The 20479-nt window shown below is 35.6% G+C and overlaps 1 protein-coding gene across 7 annotated transcripts in view; it reads right to left on the bottom strand.

Annotated features, from left to right (window-relative positions):
• Nucleotides 1–20479, bottom strand: part of VAV3 (vav guanine nucleotide exchange factor 3) — a 393845-nt gene that overhangs the window by 103114 nt on the left and 270252 nt on the right. For all 7 annotated transcript variants that reach the window (XM_035252253.3, XM_017974986.4, XM_009001808.4 and 4 more), the window contains 2 exons: nt 11314–11339; nt 6421–6466 (listed from right to left, as the gene is read on the bottom strand). In XM_035252253.3, coding sequence (XP_035108144.3) covers nt 6421–6466; nt 11314–11339 — 72 coding nt within the window. The remainder of the gene's footprint in view (nt 1–6420; nt 6467–11313; nt 11340–20479) is intronic.

The following is a 20479-nucleotide window of genomic DNA, read 5'->3' as shown; positions in this document are numbered from 1 at the left end:
AGTAAATTCACTTTTACGGATGTGTAGTTTAGATATTTTGTTTTCTTGTCCTGTGTCCTTCAGTTTGCAAAATATTCCCCCTCATCTGCCTTCAGTCAACCCGACCATTCATAATCTGTATCACACACTTTGGAAGTTTATCATGTACTACACGACGTTACTTAGACATGTTATGTTAGTATGTCTTAACTTTCCAGCAAAATTCCAAGTTCCTCAAAGGCAGAGAAACTTCCACATATTTTTAATAACTATAGAGAACAAAATGAACTAGTCTCAAAAGAAAAATAATCCATAAAAACAATAAGAACCTAAATTTTTATTTTCATTGAAATTAAAAATTTAGAAATCAGCTTGATTTGAATATGCTGAAAGATAACTAATTTCCAATATGAGTCATTTTCACAGAAATTCCACAAACAGCACTCCAAGGTTCTAATTAATTTGATAATAATCTCGCTATTCATACACAGAACCATAGTATAAATAAGATCATAAATTATATTAAGAATTACTTTATCAATGTCCTCTCCTGAAATCAATTGGATATCATTTGCATCAAATATTTTTATAGAAAGTCAATATGTTTTGACCTAGTTGGTTCCTTTCATTGAAGTTACTTCAGACTTAAGTGCTGAAACTCGATTATCTGCCTCTCAGAGGTTACTGGCCCATAATAAATTTCTGAAGTTTCTTTATCTACTTAGCTTTTCATGGCATATACTTCTTTTCCTGAAATAGAATGGTATTAAACCAGCGTGGCCATAGGTATGGCAAAGGAAGCCCATTCCATTATCTGATATTCTAAGTAAGGAACAGTTTATTAATGATAAATGTTAAAAGTAGCTCACTAGGTTCAATACCTATTTTTCAGAAATTTCTTCAAAATATTTAATAGATACATACTTTATCTTCTAAAACATAACTAGTACCATAAGAGAAATTGTTAAAAGTACATAAATGGCTCAGAGTAGGTTCTAAATATAATTCAAACATTCTGTTATTTCTGTAATCATATCACTGATGTGCATTTCCCACCTAAAAGCAACCACATGCACATCTCCACGTATTCACCTCACCTTTGTTCTGATTCTGAAGGTACCTGACCAGAGTAAAAGTCGGGCTTGGCAAGGCATGCACTGACCTGCCAGACAACAGCAGGAGTGATCCTTTGTGAACTTGGAATGAGCCTTGAAGGGCAGAAATTAATCCTCCTCAAACCAAGGAAGATGTGAGCAAGGGGCTGTGGAGCTCATTTGAAATCTGTTATTCCAGTAAAGGGAATCAGAAAGGTAGTCTTGAAAATAACAAGAAGATCAACTGTCCTAGTGCAAAACTAGTCTTACTGTCCATGGTTTAACAGAAGCTTGAAAAAAAGTCAGCTATTTTAAAAACCAGAGCATGCTCCTCAGCATTTGTTCACAGCTTGGATTTCTCATTTCTCTGCAATGAATCTTAATCACTGGGTTTACTGTCCCAGTTTTTTCAAGTTCATTTCTTTCAATGTGAAATACATTTCTACACATTTACAATTATGCTCCCAATATTTAGATTAGGATTTATGTTTGATGAGAAATTAGTTTTGGAGGTGATAGATAAGACAGAAGCAGGTTTGACTGATTGGTATGGAAATATTCTAATCTATGGAAACTTTATTATTTATTACAGACAAAAGCTCATTTACTAAAACCTTCAGGAATATGTATTTGTCTCTCTCATAAAAATATATAAAATGAATTTTAGATAAGTGCTTTTAAAAACACTGTGTTGTTAATGTTCTTAATGTTTTCTATTTGGAGACAAAAATATAAAATTTCTCTATTGAGCATCTTGGTATTATATTTAAAACCAAACCTAAAAGCAATCAAAAATTCTGTTAAGACTTGGAATAAATTTCACAATCCTTTGAAATTAAAACATTAAAAACAATGATATTAAATTATAATTCAATTCAATAAACCACTATAACATTTTTATTCATATAAATGAAAATATTTATACATAACCCAGATTAAAAGCAATTTGAGACATTTGGCTTTCCCAATTTGTTTTGCTTTCTTGCATGTATTGTATAATCCTAGACCTTTTTACATGTTTGTCAAACTATTCACTAACTGTTTTTAAGGCACTGCTATACAGTAATAAATCCATATATGAAATAGTACATAGTATTTAAATTTTTATGTGTACATTTATATACATGCATTTATGCAATCAAAACTTTGTGTCTGTATCTATTCCTTTCCTAAGAAGGATATAAATTATTTGTGGAAAGGGGCTATGTTTTATAATTAATGACAATGCTGTGCTTAATGTCACGTAAGAAATGAAATTGGTAATAAAAGAAAGATTTCTTAGATTCCTTTAATCAGACAAGAACAAATGGGAATGGCATTATATGTCAATCCTATCCACCTGAAAGAGAAAGTGACCATCTTTGAAGATGTTTCTGCTAAGAAACAGTAAGAAATCTCCTTGGTGAATCAGAAAAGACAGTGTTTCTAAGCCATGTGCATCTCTTTGTAATCAAGAGTTTAACAATGAGCATCTGAGAAACAAGAGTTGTCAGAAAGGACTCATTAATTTAACCATTATCTATTCAAGGTTATCACAAAGCACAAAAGTAACTTAAGATCAGAAAGGGTGTAAGCTATTTAAACATTTCCTATCTCCTCCATATAATCTTTAGGCAGTACAACACAGAATGATGGTCCGAAGTGCTTAAAAGCTAGTGACTGCAGGCTTAAATACAAGATGCTATGAGGTCCACAGATATAAGACAATTTTACAATTATTTAAAAACATGGACTCAATGAAAAGAATACACACTCTGATATACAGATTTGCCACATGCAAACTGAAATAAATCTTGTATCTTTTATACTGAGACAGAAAGAATTTTAAGCTCAGTATTAAAATCTAATTGGTAACTATGACCTTGAGTGCCACTTTAGGTGAAAAATATTATACCAGTGCTCAGATTTTCTTAAGATTTATGATCTCATGTTCTTGAAAAAGGCCTAGCACCTCCATGTTCCTGAAATAATTGATCTGTCTGTTACAAATGTTATTTTCCTAATACCAACGTCTGTCTTAGGAAGAAAAGTAAAAACTGATGAAAATTCCCTGCTATATTTAAGAAATCCAAAAGAGCTACCAGAATTTGCATATAATACATTAGTATATTTATAAAAGCAGTCAAGATTATAAGTTGATACATTTCTTAGCACACAATAGACAAGAAAAAGAGCAAAGCCATTTACAAATATTGCCTATAAAGATTAATCACAATTATTAATAAGGAGTAAATGATTTAAATGTGCTAACAAGCTACAATGCAAACCTAGAGTTCACATCTTTCTTGAATTTGAATAAACCCTACAATATATGTTTTGAATATTAGGAGCCTTTCTTTGTTTCTTTATTGCAATAACAAACACTAATAATTTCACCCAGAAAAACCTCTCAACTATTACAATTGACTATGCTTATTGGTAAAGATAAGCAAAAGATCATGAAAGCCATTAGATTAAGGAGAAATAGAAATAAATCTGAAAATGACTGTGATTATGTAGCTTCTTGTTTCAACAGAAATTCAACATAAAATTCAGAGTCTATCTGCAAAGAAATAATGAGGAAATGTTATTCTCCTTCACATGATAAAATGCCCAATATTAAAGAACATACTCTAATATAAACTAGTTAATACAGTAATTGCTATACTTAGCATTTACTATATACTGGGCATCTCAGAAAGTACTTTACATGCTCTTTTGTTTCTTGAGATAAGGTCTTGCTCTGTCACCCAGGCTGGAATGTGGTGGTGCCATCATAGCTCACCGCAGCCTCAAGCTCCTGGCTTCAAGTGGTTCTCCCACTTGGCCTCCCAGAGTGCTAGGACAAGCCAACCATGCCCAGCCTACAATATTAACTCACGTAATGCTCATAACAACATTGTAAGTTAGGTCCTCTTATAAATTTCCTTTTACAAATGAGGACACTACAGCACAGAGAGAGAAAGCAAACTGATGAAGTTCAAACAGCAAGTAAACAGCTAAGGCTAGTCCCAAGCCCAGGCAACATGGCTCAGAGCCATCCTTCCCACCACTAGACTATGCCGTGTTTCATTAGTATATCAACAAGAGGAATTTAAAAAGAAAGAATGCCAGTGCATACATAAAAAGTATATCATCACTTACTGCTTCACGTAGCATTTATTAAGCACCTACTACCCATCGGACTATGCAGTAAGTTCCTTTTTAACACAAAAGGGCTATGGAGAATAAATATAATTTACCTTTGTACATGGCTCTGAAATTTGGACCTGGTGAAGTGGTTACCCTGGCCTAAAATGTTTAATCAGTTGTTTTTATATGCCACTTTAAGTGAGACCCTGGAAAGGCATGTATTGGCACTTGAAGATGTTAACTAAATTAATTATAGGATTAAAAAAAGGAACTTCCATGGTAAAAACATTAATAGCAAATAATGCATCGTGGACGCAGTTTGCCTATGCAGATTCAACTTCACTGATCCCTTGTTTCAACATTTTGTCTGAAAATTTCTAAACAGTAGCCACATGAGGATCAAGGCACGATGGCCATCAGGTAAGAGTTAACTTTGAACAAAGAAGCTGTGCAACTAACCAGCAGAAAGAGGCAGAGATGCAAAAGTCAAGCAACTTTAAATACGTCAGTCAAGCCTAAATCAGAAACAGCTATGGGGAGTAATAGGCTTACCATATCAGCAGCCTCAACAGGCAAGATCATCAAGTGTTTGGTTTTTTAACTTCCAAAAATATGGAAAAAGGAAAAATATACTCATATACATTTATTATACCTAATGGAAAACTATCACCTATGTTCTTACAAACATAACATACAACAGTACTTTTCTTGTAAGTTTATTCTTCATGAAGTTTTAAAGTCTTTGGACAAGTAGAAATACCAAAACAAACAAACAAACAAAAATTGTACCTATACAAAGCCATCACCTTTAGGATACAGGAGCATAAATCTGTTTTACTGTTGTTCTACTTTGCCATATTTATAATCTGTGAATTTACTATACTAATCTAAATAATTTAAGGGATTATAGAAAATTTTGGCTATTCATTGTTGAGTCAAATACGTTTCTACCGACCAACTACAAATATAAAAATGCATTTCCCTGACGGGAGAAGAAAGAAAAAATACATTAAAAATAAAGAACATTTATAAAGGTTAAATAATTTTTCTGAAGTAGCCATACTATAACTCACACAAAATAAGACACAAACATTATGTTCACAGTCAAATACTCCTGCTAAATATAATAGAGAAAGTCACTTCTAAATATTATTGCAGGGAGTCCGCTGCAAAGGATATTGTCTTGGGAAAGTCAGAACTATTAAAAAGTAAACCAGAACCCCTATTTTTTTTTGATGGCTTCAATTGTGTTCTGTAGTTAAAAGATTTAAACTGGTCTCAGGACACAAGTGAGGCAATTTTTAGCCAGAGGCAACAAAGCTCCTATAAATCTTAAACAGCTCATAAACTGGCAAGACTACCATGGGTGTGGTTTCAGTTATAAGCTATAATGCTTTGAAAACTAAACTTTACAACCAGGTGAATACCACTTACAATGGGAAAACAAAATGAAACACATAATCCAGGTTATTTTCCAGCAAAGCTACTCCATTTTTCATGTTCCTCTTGGTTTATTATCAAGTTCGTATATTTGGAATCCTTTAACTGTGAATACCTTTAACTCACAACAAAAGGATAGCATACTTAAAAAATCTTTGGTAATTAAACTACGGAAGGAAGGCATTGCATAATGGATAAAAAAAATAACTCTACTAACAAAATGACAGGGCAAATCTCACAATGCTAAATAGAAAACAACTGAATGTTTTCTGCAGACAAATAATTGGTCTCCAGAGAGGAAACCTGTCACAAAGTCCCAAAAAACCATGCTGCTATCATAAAATAGTATAGATACAGAATGAAGAAATTTTCTCCAATGGAGGCTGGTTACCAGTTGTCTGGTTTATGCCCTCCCTTACTTACTTAGAAAACAGTAATTTTTAAGAGTCAGCTAGCTGGTTGGTTTTTTTTTTTTTTTTTTTTTACTAGATTTACAAAGGAACACAGGGAGGGTGCTGGATATGTGAGCATTAACCAGGCACCCTGAGGCTGTTCAGTTAGCAAATACCCAGCTCAACTGCTGACTGTGAAAAGAGTGCAATGCTGGTGGCTGCCGGTAGTTATTCATCATGTGAATGATTTACACGTTACACTGTGACCTCCTGGTCATACATTATACACCAAACCATGAGGAACAAAGGCCCACAATATGCCTGACTTTCCACAGCAATTCCCATATACTTTCATAAGCACTTAGCTGAAGCCATCATTATGGGATGTTTAATCAGAAACACACCTGGATCCACCTGTTTAGGAGTTCTTCGGAGTCCATTGGTCCGTTTCTGTGCAGATAAGAAAAAAAAGCAAAAGAAATACGTGTTGGTAATGTTATATTATTAAATTATATTACTATTGGCACTTTGGAAAGCAAATGAATGCTGCACGTTTTCCAATTAAAAGTATGACTAAATTTGATCCAAGTATTAAAGTTTTTTTTATAATTTAACCTTTTTTTTTTTTTTAAATAAGTCTTCCACTTGCAGATCATTACACTTGATAAGTTGCTTGTACCTTATAACAGTAAGAAAAAAAATATTTTGGTTGCCAACTCCAGATACTGAGACTCAGTTTTTTAAAAAGTCTTAATGACTGCGGAGAGAACAAAGCTCAGCAGCCATCTTGGTTAGAAAATGTTCCCAGTCAAGACATATGAACAATAGCCTTAAAGTGATTTCCTAAACCTCTAGCTCAGCCATTTATGGGGACTCACAGACCAGACTGAAGAAGACATACAACCTCAAAACAAAGATCTGAAGCTCTGATTTTAGCAAACACTTAAATGAGAATAGTGTTTTAATTATGGACCAGTTGTATCTGAAAACTTTGAAAAACAAAACAGACATGCAGTTTGTGAACTGTAAAAATAAATTCTTATTATAGAAAATGAAGCCATAAGAAAAAAACTTTGCATTACAAAAACTAAGAGATTTTAAATCTATGAAAATTCATGGTTACATATTTTATTTCTTAAGAATTAAACTCATTCCCACCCAATAAGTACAGTAATCTCACTAATTAAGAAGGGCTTGATTTCATTTCTTTATTATGCAACTGGATGAAATGCTGAGTCTATGGCTATCATACAGTCTAGATTTTCACAAAAGCAATTTTCTTTTTATATGTGCTGGGTTGTGTCTGTGTGAGGAGACATGGTTTCATTCAGAGCAGACTTGGCTGTGCTAAGCACACATTAGCCATGGATTTCTCTTGGGGTTCTTTCTGTTGTTTTCATTCACAAGTTAAATGGATGAAATGTTTTTTTTTTCCTCAGCCTTCCTAAGGGCCTCAAAGCCATATCCAGCAGAATCTCAGAGTTCTCAGGTGAAAGCAAATTGGAGACATTTTTTAAATGTGATTTTTGTTTTTACCCAACTACTTCCAACATGGATTTGTAAAAGACTGCTAGGATCATTAAAATCAACATTGAAGCTGTGCTGAGCAGGGTAGACAGCTGCACTAGGAAAACTATAATAACAAGAGTCATTGTGAGTGAAAGGAAAATTTTGCTCTTGACTTTTTCATAGCCAAGGCACAAAAATTGGAAGCATGATGAGTTACAGACTCATGTCTGATAAAATGAAAGAACACTAATTTAAAGAAAAATTCTTTTCTGTCTGAAATTTCATAATTTTGAGGAACTCTATATAAATAACATCAAACACCACAATTGACAGTATTTTCAACAGGAAGTATTTAATGATGGGTATCTTGCTATTTACTTCCTACATATCACATCATCTTCTTAACGCACAACAAGAAGCTGACTTTCTACTGATCTTATACCTTCTACTACCAAAGTACTAGGAAGGCAAGAAGAAAACATTTAACTCTTTGGTCTGATTCCTAGAATCCCTAAGTTAGTCCCTTTTAGAAACTATAAATTTAAAATGTGAAAAAGGAAACCTGACTTCAAGAGCAACTCTGTATTGTTTTATCTTGAATTTAGAATTAAAATAGGATACACATTGCAAGTATTAAGAGAATGGATCCTAGATTCATACTCCCTAAGTTCAAATTCAGTTTGAACACAAACAGTTAAGTTTATATCTCTGTGCCTGTTTTCTCATCTATAAAATGGAGATAATAATGGCACTTACTTCATAGGTTTTGTGGTGACCATTAAATGAGTTAATTTACCTTAAATACCTGAAACAGTTACTGCCACATGGTAAGGATTATTAAGTGACAGATTATTCGCTTTTCATTATTTTAAATGTTTAAATTCACAGAAAGTAATCCTTCTACACTGTTAGTGCCTTATTGCTTATATTTGAGGTTTTTCCTCCTAAAAAGCCATTGAAAATCATTCACTCTGAAAACAGAAACCTTTCTACAGGAAGGGTGTGCAGTGGAATAAACTATGATCCCGCATATTTAAAAAATAAACATAGGAGGAATTTTCAGCTCCCTAGACCAACTGCATTTGTAGAGTCTAAGATTTTTATACTTTAAAAGAACTTAAAAAGTATTTTATATTGAAAAAAAACAGGAGATGGTTAGCAGATCATATGTTGAATAATTTTAAAGTGCAAATTTCAATTATCATCCTGTCATCTCTAAGCCTATGCTCCCCTCCCCAATCTATATTCTCAAAAGTCTAGGACGGGGCTTGACAGGCCCTTGTCCCCAGCAGGAAGAGAAGGGAAAGGAGGGGAGAGCACATCTAGCAGCCACCCCTGGAGCTCTCAATTACAGCCTCACACCACCATGAGAATCAGTCTCCAGAACCTTCTCAACTTCCTTTGGTCTACCTAAAAGTGGGGGGAAAAAAGCAAACAGACTCAATTTTATTAGCACTTGGCAGTTATTTCTCGCTTCATTACCTATTAACTTGTCTCTCTTTTTTTTTTTTAAAACAAAAAAAGAATTTCAGAAAGCTCCTCTGGCTCCAAGAAGCAAGTTTATCAATGTATTCGATAATAAACTTGCTTCTTAGAGCCAGCGGAGTTTTCTGAAGGTCCACTCTGGAATGGGATGTGAGATGAACAGCCCAGGTATGGTTATGGATACCCCACAGATCCTGTGGCTAGTGAAAACTGACCTACTTCACAAAAAAGTGTAAAATTAAAAATTAAAAATTCACAATCATAACTATTGAAAGGGAAGCAGAAGAGGCCTATAAACTGGTACATGGAGAGAAAAAAGGTCTTCAAGAGAGGAAGAAAAATTAAGATCACAGAGCTTACAAAAGTGCTTCACTATTTACTCATGAGGAGATTCCTGACCAGCTGCAAGCATCTTCCCCGGAGAGTGAACGCACCTGGTATTGGGTGAGAGCTGTTTCTTAATATTAGTTTGCTATACTGCTCCCTTAAAACAAACTCAAGTTTCCAAATGGATTGGCTAGCCTCAGAGCTTACTATAATCCCCCATTCACACAAAGTAGAGATTATTAATACAATCACACAGTAAATAAAAATTATACTTATATTGAAGAGTAAAGCAAGTCACTAAAAAAATTGATGTTATATATTTTTAAAAATCAATGTGAAAATTAATTCCTTGCATAATGTGCCTACATATAATTTAAAGAGTATAAAAGTGCCTGTGAGAATTATTTAGTATCACATGAAAATTATTACCCACTTCTTATTAGCACATTTTATTTCTGTAAGTATGCCCACCTCACATTACTTAATTAAAATGAAATGAAACCATCTTCCTTGGAAAAATAATACATATATCTAAAAGGATAAATGTTAGGTAACACTGAGTTAAAGTTCAGAACCCTACAAGGTTTCTGTGTCAATAATATAATAAGAGCATGAGAAAGTAAGTGAAAGAAAGCTACTTTGCAAGATCCTTGGCACTGCTGGAAGAATCCTGATAACCCTAATGAAAAATCTTACCTGTCAATGAAACACTAAAGGAACTCTCCAGTTAATTTATTTTAGCTCTAAAAGAACTTGTATTGGCCTATTAAAAAAAAGAAACCTTGTTACGCATTCTTTGGTCTAGACTCTAGGTTCTAAAATATGGTCAACAGATACACTGATTAGGTGCGTATGAGCCTCTTTATATCATACTCTTGATATCTTATATGTTCAAATTACATATTTATACAAAAAGTATAAAGCACCTTTTATATTTTGCTGTACTTTTTATTATTTTTACTACATGTTAGATTAAAAACATACTAGTATCACTTTTAAAGAGAGGTTTTAACTGTGAGATGTTAATTTACAAATCATAATTTTCATCATTATTTTGAAATTGTCAGATCACTGAACTTTGGGTTCATATAAGTAATCACACATAGTTTGTATTTTATTCTTCTATTATCTTTAAAAATGTTTTGCTATGGCGATTGGGAGGTGGGGGCAGTCAGGTGAGAAATCTGTTATTTTTGGTTGAAGGTCAAGGCAATGGTTATCTGGAAACCATTAAAGAAAAACTGTTTGCTGTCTGAAATTTTATAACTTTGGGGAACTCTATACAAACAACATCAAACAACACAATTGAGAGCATTTTCAACAGGAAAGTATTTAATAATGGGCATCTTGTTATTTACTTCCTAAACATCCCATCATCTTTTGTATTTTTAAAATAACTTTATTTTTTAATATTTTTTATGTAACTTTATTCTGAGAGGTAAGAGAGATCACATACTTCTAAGCCATTAGGAGACTGTGTTAAACCAAAGGAAATGTTACCATTTCTTGATTTGATCAACAGGATATGATAACAATTATCTATGTGCTCAAATGGAAAAGTACTAGAAGCATGGAACCATAACCTTAGATGAACAATGTTAGAATTTGCAATAATTCTAGGAAATTTCGGTAATTCGGCAAATGTCGGGCAGTGACACAGTTCATGACAGGGGATGCATCTACCAGCTTCTGCAGATACAGACCACTCTTCCCTCTATACGAGTTCCATTTCATACACAGTCTTCTATTAAGTTTTCACATTTTTTTCTCTACCTAAGCCCTTCGGACAGTGACTGTGAAAATTCCTTGGATTTAACTTTTGCATTTTGTTCACAATCACTTGGGTTGTTCCCTCTATTTCGGTTTATTTCTATTTATTTTAAAAGGCACATTTAACAGTGTAAAAGCTCAAGCCTGGTTAGGTTAGCAAACAATTTGAAAAGCAAGGATTAAAAAAATTAAAATGTTCACCTTACCTCCGGTAGTTTGAGTGTCCCTTGTTCTGAAAGAAATGTAAAAATTGGCATTGTCAGTGTAAAGCTATTTTGTTTGGTTAGCAACCTTAGCTTGTTCTCTGCAGAGTGGTAAAACACCACTGCTTTGTTTTCTTAACTGATACCTGTAATATATTTCCAGGGTCCCTCAGGCTGGGCTAGTAATTATTTTGCAACCTTGGTCCTCTTATCTTATTGGCTTGTCAGGAAAGTGACTCACTGTTTTAAATGACTTCTAGGTTATGCTTAACTTTTTCAATTGTTTATTAAGCAATGTCAATTCTACCACATAAAGCTCCTTAAAACGGGCTTGCACTAAATTTATACGCCTGAGAGAAAGCTAAATGCAACCTTTCTTTCAACATACCTCCTTTTAAGAATCTAAAAACACTAAGCTAACAAAGGTACTGCATTGACTATTTGTAACAATTGCAAATTATACATAGTACAACATTTCATGTGAATTGTTTTTGGTTAAGTGGCTATAAGTTTTATGTTTAATTTTGGGAGAAATAGTTTGATTTAAAGATGAAACTTAAAAGAAAAACAGTCAGGATCGAGTCTGCTGCTCATTTTCCTTTCATATTTAGTTTACCTCCAGAAACAGGAAGAACAATTCCTTCATTACATTTCAGTCCCTGAAAATGCCTAACAATTATAAGGGCCCCAAGATCTTTGGGTGCGCACTATGGTAGAAGAGCACAGGATTGTTCTGGAGATAAGAGTGCACACAAGGCACTTGGAAAACTGATGGGCAGAGTCCTTGCTTCCTTTCCCCATACCCAGGAGCACCTGTACATGTTCTAACTTCTCCAGACTCACAGGAAATCCCTCATCATCATAAGCCCATGTCTATACTTTCCCCATCCAAAATGATCCTCTAAAGAAGCATCTGAAAAGATGCCACAGAGAGACATCAGGGAGAAAGAGCAGGCCTAAGTGGGAGCTCTGTAGTATGTTTCTTTAAGAGAGTCTAAGAAGCGCCCAGCCAGAGTTGAAAGGAAAAACTCCTGCCAGGACACCTGACTAGCTGCTAGCTGCCACAGATTGCCTTACACAAGATTGCCTGGGGCATGGAACGGGAGGTTGGTTTGTTTTTTTCTTTTCTCTCCAGCTTTTTTTTTTTTTTTTTTTTTTAAGGAATACTCCTGATTAATGGAAATGGAAGATCCATGGGCAGAAAGTCACCTTCAGAAGAAAAGTTAAGTCCTCATCCTTTTGTCAATTTCAAACTCCATCACCTTGGCTTTCACAGATAACTGCCTTCTATGAAGGTGTCTTTGCTAGACCTAAAAATCAGCCTTTACAAAGGAGTATTCCTGGACAAAAAGTTATTTCATTTCTTATTTTCCTCCCTATTAGAAACTCAGAATGTTTCAGAAGAAAGATTGCCCAACAGTGCTGGTTTAGGAAGAGGTTCTAGAAGAGTATCATTTGGCTGGCCCAGGCTTAGAACCCAGGCTAGGGGAACTTGGGTTCTTAAGAGAACACCTGTGAGACTTGCTTCACTGGTTTGCCAGAAAGACCTATATATGCCAGAATATCCCTATTCCCCTACTTGTGAGTTAGAGCCTGAACTGAGAATCAAAAACTGCAGGAAGCACTAAACAGGGGGCAGTTTAAGTTTTCCATCCAAGGAAACTGAGAAAATCTTTCTATGTGACCTACAAAATTAAGAAAAACTCAGCTCTTTTGGGTTCCGTGTTCATAAATGAGTGTGTACCTGAATTTCAATTCAAAAATAATTATTTTTTTCTGATTCTTCCCATAGAAGTGTTTTTAGGTCCTTGTGAAGTCTTTTACAACATACTTTAAATGTATTGTTCGTGGCGTAAAACCTATGATAACTCCATGTGTCAGTAGTTGTCACAACATGTTCCATGAGGGTTCTCTGGGTGACCCCCAGGAAGAGGAAACAATGGTATTTACAGTGGTCACCTCGCTACATAGTCACTTACACCTCCTCATCAGAGCAGCAGATTCAGGAACAGAAGTCCTGCATTTACAGGCTCTTCATATCTTATGTAGGGTTTGGCTGCCAGGTGGCCAGCTCTTGGCATAAGTGAGGATCCATCACAGGACACCAGAGGCTGTGACACCTAGACACATCACTGATGAGACTGGTACAACGTTGGGAACAAACTAGACTTAGCTGTTTACCTTACTCAGCTACTCCTCCTTTATTTTACCCCGTGTCATTGTCTCCTGCTTTCTTCTTCTGGTGTCTCATCAAGAGAATGAACTTGCCTCATATTTCTGATTGGGTGCATTAAGAACCACTCTACACAAAGCCTCCTCGGTGTAACCCAGATAGGAAAAATAGAAAAGGGGCTTTGTGCTGGATGCAACTCCAAGGGCATGAGCCCTTTAGTAGGGCTTCCCTTTTCCTTTCTCCTTGCCTTCCTGTCCTCATGGCCACCACGTTCACCCTTCTGCCAAGAAGAGGCCCGCTGCATTCGTGGATTTGGCATAGAGCTGTTTGCACTCGGTCTGATCATGCTGAGTGCACCACATAAATAGTAGCTCCTGGAAGTCTGTTTTTATTTAATTATGTTTCATGGTAGGGTTCCGTAAATTTTCTAAGAATAAGGCAAAAGCCAAAGGAGCATCAAAAACTCTTAGAATCTGCTGAGTTCAGAAATTCTTAGCCGGCTCCTGTACTTACTTTTGTGCTTGTAACAGTGGGTATGCCATTAAATGCACTGCCCCCTTTATAAACACAATCTAAATTGTCACACCCACATTAATTTAATAGCCTGTCCGGTGACACTGAAATAATAGAAAGGAGAGAAAGGAAAACTCAACTGCAACACTGCAAATACATATATTTTCAAAGTAAAGTTTAATTCTGTCTGGGAAAATACAATTTGCAACACTGCAAATACATATATTTTCAAAGTAAAGCTTCATCCTATCTGGGGAAATGGAGTAAGAACCTTTTGGTATGAAGTATTCTATGGAAAAACTGATCAATTTTGAAGCCTGCAACTCCCTTTTTACTTCCATTTGGTATGTACTCAAAACTACTATGGTGGGCACTTGGATCTCTAGAAAAGTCTGTTCATGACTTAGTTCTGCAATAGGGCTGAGATAATTAGGGCTGGTTATCATGAAATCTATCTTGGCTGTACTCTGACCTAGAAGAAAGGTTGGCTGCTGGTTGAGATGGGATAAAAAAGTCTCTTTTTCTATGTTTCCCATTTTCTCCTGAGAACTTTCTTAGGATTGTAATTCAATTCTTCAAGTTTCCAAAAGTTTTTAATCCTCAACTTATATTTACCCTGCAGCCTACTTCTCAGGCTCCTATTGATCGAACTATAAAACATTCTTACCCTTTCAAGAACCTTTCTAGATGGTGACTCATGGGCCCTCAAGGGGTTTATACCTTGCGTTCTTTCATCAAGTCCCAACGGGTTTAATGTAATTCTGAGAAGTGGTGTTACTGAGGTGCTGGGAGCCTTTGCAGAACTCCATCTTTAATGCCAACACAGAGCTCAATGTGCATTATTTGTGCAAGAGAAACAATTTTCATGGAGGCTTTAAATTTCAGTGAATATTTAAACAATTTTCACTTGTTTAAATATAAAATTCAGTCATATTTTATTTGTTTTTCAATACAAGTGGATTTCAATTCATACATTATTGTGCAATTAGCTTTGTCTCTTATGTGAAGTTCTATTCTGACTAAACAAATCAATGTCCAGTAAGACTGCCTGTCTCAACAGGGGCCACAGAAAAGTAATTAGCAGGACAGTTTTTGAAGGATTCTGTGAGACTCGACAACTAAAACACAGGTGGACTGACCAAATTTTGAAGAAAGTGTGTTCACTTTCACAAATGTTATGTTCACTATTCAGATATACAGCAATGTTTTAAAAAGAAAATAAAGCAAACCATAAACTATAAATAATACTTGGAAAGAGGCTTTGATTTCAAGTCTTCTCATGGGCTCTAATAGGAATACAACCATATAATAGATTCCAATTCACATTAATAATTATTAATGTACCATTAAACTGACCCAAATAGATGAAAGGAATAATACCTACTCGAGTATAAAATTGTCTTTATGAGTTTTAAGTAATATTATACAGAACTAAAGTCATTTTTGGTTATAAAATCAATGATCAATCTTCAGTTCATATAAAACTACTGTGATAAAATGTCCAGCAGTAGAAGCCTGAAGTAAACTTGCATCCTGAAAGCTTATCTTTTATGCTAAAATGGACAATATGATTTATAAAGAAGCCTAGTTCAGATACCAATATGAGTGCAGGTTGTAGGTAGCAGTATCTCAGTTTTAAACCACTAGGATACAACAGAAACATCCTTCCAATTAAGAGTGGCTATAGTAGCAGCAGGAGCAGCAGCTGGCCTAGATAAAAGTGCGATTAAACAGATAAGCAAATGAGGATCTGCTTCGGTTAAATATTAGGGCAGCTGAGGCTTGCATTCTCACTGAAGGAAAAGATGCATTAAACCAAAGTCATATGCTCCGGCAACGTTTGCCTTCCAATGTTACTTTGTTTAAACTGAGAGGATGCAAAGCAAGCTATATTGGTCAATGTTGGAGTAAAAAGGGGGAGACCAATGGGGCTTAGCCATGTAGTGTAGTGGGGGCAAAAAGCAAATATTCACAAAGGTTGCTGTCTGGGATGAGACCTTTTCAGTGCTGTACTGTGAGAAGGAAACGGCATCCTAAAGTTACATTAGCTTTGCAGTGACTTGTTGAGAGAGGCGTGCCTTGTGTGGTTCATACCTATTCATTATTAACTTTGGAAAGTTTTGGCACACACTTCAGAGCTCCTGTATGTCTTGATCATTGAGGTTGCCATAGTGAATGTGAAGGAGTCAACTCAAGTTCAGCGAAAAGGAGACTGGAACTGCCTGCCCTCTGTATCCATGCAAATCCTCAAATGTTAAGACATAAACTAATCGCCCAACCTTCAAATTTGTTTCCAACTTGCATAGTTTGTCTTATTAGCAAAATAAACTCCACACATCTTTTTTTCATACTTCAAATGTACTTGAGTTAATAATCTGTCATAATCATATATTAATACAAATGAGGAATTTTATTCAGAAATGCACTGCATTTTTGTCAAGTAATTATCCTTTCCAGGGTGAATGAAGACTAGATAAATTTAAGGGATACAGAGCATGAAATATCAAAAGTTTCTCAACCCAAGGAAGACAACATCCAAAAAGGGCTAACTTGTCCAAAAAGAACTGAGTGATACTTCAAGTGCTTAATAATTAATATTTAATCACATCTTATAAGACCATTAAGAATTATATTTAGCTGAAATAGTCCTACATTGGGAAAAAGCAACAACAAATGGATATTAAGTGCCATTCCTCTGAACTAGGTACTAGGGGTAGACCCAAAAGATGAGAGACACATTCCGAACAGCAAAGGAGCATATAATCTAATAGGAGTAGAGACAGACACCAAATAGTCCATGTGTTTCATTACATTGTCCAGCTTCCCTTGTAGTTAGGTTGAAGCCATGTGACTAGTTTTAGCCAATGGACTTGATTAAAAAAAAAAAGGTGGCACTGCTTACTTCCAGGCTATGGGTCTGTATATCAGCAACCCTAGAAGCCATGTATCAAGTTGGCAGTCACAAGATCAAACTGATCTAGTTTCCTGCTTAGAAGGGAGCTGCTCTGAAGGCCACTGAACCCGCAGCAAACAGTGTACGTATGAGAAATAAACTTTTATATCTTAACACCGATGGAACCTGGGGGTTCGTTACCACAACACAGCCTAACCTTGGCAAATGTATAAAACCTACATAGAAACTAATTAGAGAACAATTTAATTCAGGCTACTACTGGGTGGTCGAGGTGAGGTTAATGACGGGCAAAGAGCTTGGACAGAAAGTAACGAAAGGGTAGTCCTTGGACCTGTTCGGAGAAAAGGGAGCATGTTTCAGGGAGAGGAAATAGTAAGAGCCAAGTGAGATCTCTAACAATTGGACTGATCAGATCAGGGAGTAGATTTATCCAGAAAGAGAGGCATTTTTGTCATCAGGTGTTCTGTGAATTGGTTCATTTTCTTGCTACTTATTAACTAACCCAGATGTTTCCTCTCAAAGGCCTAATGATGGATGCTTAGGCCATGAGCTTTTCCTTGCCAAAACACTAGAAAGGAATCTAAAAGGTCTACCTAATTTTCTATCTTTCATTCTGAAAGTACCAGCCAGGAACTCAGGTAAGGTTTTTAATTCCACTTTTCCATCAACTAGTCAACCTCTGGTCTCTACGAAGGTGAAACCAAAACCTATACAATCCCCAAACTGTCTCGATTCTAATTCTAAGATTATAGTGATTCTCAGGGCCTGGAAGCCCTGCTGCACTACAATTCTACTCATTTGCCTGTCCATTTGCTGGTCCATCCACTCACTAATGCATTCCCCACTACTTCCTTGAGGTCAATACACCAGTTAGGTATGGTTCCTATCACTGCAAGGCCCATAGTCTAATTGAAGAGATGAACCTAGAGTCAATTATAATAAATGTGATAAAAGTAAATAAATATACGACACCAGGGGAGTACAGAAAACTGACAGACTAATAAAGCCCAGGCATTAGGAGTATCAGAAAAGGTTTTCAAAGTGGAGGCAACATTTGCATTGAGTTTTTAAAGATGAACATTAAGTTTACAAAACAGAAAAGAAAAGGAAAAACAGTAAAAGAGAAAAACAAAATACACTTAGATACATACACATAGACATGAAAAAAAGTGGTTGGGGAACTGTGAGTAGTTAAACAGAGTTGCGTTACAGGTCAGGGGATGAGAGAAAGTGGTAAAAACTCGGGCTGTATAAATTACTCAGAGCTTTGTAGGCCACACTGGAAAGTTTGGACATTATTCTGTAGGAAACGTAAAGGAGGGTAAGCAAAAAAGGAAAACAATCAGACTTAATTTTAATAAAGATCATTTTATAAATTGTATAAGAATAAGATTAAGAGCAGAGAGTTAGGAAACTTTTGAGTTGTTCAAGCAAAAAACAATGAGATTTTTCTGTATATAGCAACACCATTATCAGTACATTCTAGAGAGACTTAGGGGGAGAGCTAAGAAAAACAGGAAAGTGAATCAAGATGACGAAGAGTGACACCCAGGGCTGTGTGAGTGTATGGATGGTGGGCCTTTAACTTAGACAAGACACAGGAGAGGGAAGTTTGTAGTAATGACGAATGAGGTTGATTTTAGTTATGGGACCTTTGAGGTCACTGCAAGACACTTGGGAGGGAATATGTAAAGAGAAGATGGAAATTTAAAATCCATATTTCAGGAGAGAAGTTTTATGCACAGGTGGACCTTTATCTGCCTGGGGTGTGGGTTATAGCTAAGCCAGGAAAGCCAATCAGATTTCCAAAAGATAGCATGGGGCATGACAGGTTGTGAAGGATAGCATCAAGGAGGATGATTAACAGTGTCAAATGAAAAAGAAAATAAGGTACGGCCTCAATGTGAGGTCCTACAGATCTGTCCATTAAAAGGTATGGTAAAAGATTCTCTAGCTTTCATTTAGCCCCTGGGTTACCCTGTCATTTTGTACAATTAGTGCCTCTTCTCTACTCGACCATCCCTTTTTAGAAACATGTCTGATGTTGAATAAAGATGGTATGCCCCCCCTTCATAAATATTTTCTTTTATTATTTTTAATTGAAACATTTAAAGCCAGAGGTTTTAAAAAATTTTCCTGCTTTGTAGTGAATTACATAACAAAGTTTAGAAAACGATGCTACTTTTCAATCAATGATATCGGTGTAAGCAAGCATTAGCTACAGTCTGCAGGGAACTAACAGTATTCTACATATTTATGGGGTACAGTGTAATATTTCAGTATATGTATACAATCTGCTATGACCAAATCAAGATAATTAGCATATCTATTACCTCAAACATTTATCATTTATTTGTGTCAAGAATATTCAAAATCTGTTCTTCTAGCTATTTGAAAATATACAGTAAGTTGTTGTTAATTATAGTCAGTCTAAAGTGCTATAGGACACTAGAACTTAGTCTTCCCATCGGTGTACTTTTATATCCATTAACCAACCTCTGCCTACTCCCTTTTTGGAATTGCCTTTCACGCCAACTATCCAATGTTTGTCACAACTCCTACTAGTCACAGCTTTCTTGACCACAAGTGGACTCCTGACCCACATTAAGTCCATCGGGATCTCTTTTTGTTGCTTGAGAGTACAGTTAGACTATGTTAAACATTATTGCTATGAAGCTCTGTAAAGTAGGGGTGAATTTCAAACCACCTATGATTTAATGTTATGGGGGAGTCTGAACTATGTAAACATTAGAGTTTCCCTTAAATCAGTAGTACTCATTGCTTTAAATTTGGCTGTTGGAATGATTTCCCTTAATGACAAGTTCTGCTGAAATCATATCACACTCTTCTCCATGCAAAAGCCCTATTAAAGTAAACTATGTCTCCGTCGTGTACTTTTTAATTGATGGTATCTGTCTGATAAGCATCTACAATCTGCAGGGCACTAACAGCATTATTCTTATTTTATTTTCATATATTTATGACCTAGTTTCTTCATCTTAAAATAAGAGGCCCTAGAACTGACTGTGACTAAAGTCTATCCAGCCTGGAGAGTTTCCATGGGAAGACAGTAGGCATGGTCCCCAGGAATGGATGTCTTCTCACAACACTACAGAACACTCAAACCTAAAAACGGGTAGTTACTAATTTAATTGAATTTAAAAGTGTTTGTGCCTTAAAAAAAATACATTAGAAAATCACTCCCTTTCACAGAGAAAGGGAAGCACATGATTACTTATTAAGAATCAGTAGTGGGCTTTCGACACATCTGACACGTTCTCATCACAGCTAATCCACCTAACTGGTAGCAGAGCCCAGTGGTAAGAACAAACTCAGGGGCTGGCCTGCCTTGATTTGAATCTTGGTTGTACTGAATAAGCAACTTAGATCGCTCATTAACTTTCCCATCCACATGTACTCCAGATCAGAAAAACAACAAAAATACTAAGTAAGCCCATGTCTTGTCAAAACAAAACCATGTCAAAACAAAAAAACCCTGACTTTTCACTGTATCACTTTAGATTACTTTGCTCAGGTACTGTAGTACGAATCGACATTATCTCACTGGA

The sequence above is a fragment of the Callithrix jacchus genome, chromosome 7 (genome assembly GCF_049354715.1).
Source record: "Callithrix jacchus isolate 240 chromosome 7, calJac240_pri, whole genome shotgun sequence".
Classification (NCBI taxonomy): domain Eukaryota; kingdom Metazoa; phylum Chordata; class Mammalia; order Primates; family Cebidae; genus Callithrix; species Callithrix jacchus.
This window is presented reverse-complemented; position numbering and strand designations above follow the sequence as displayed.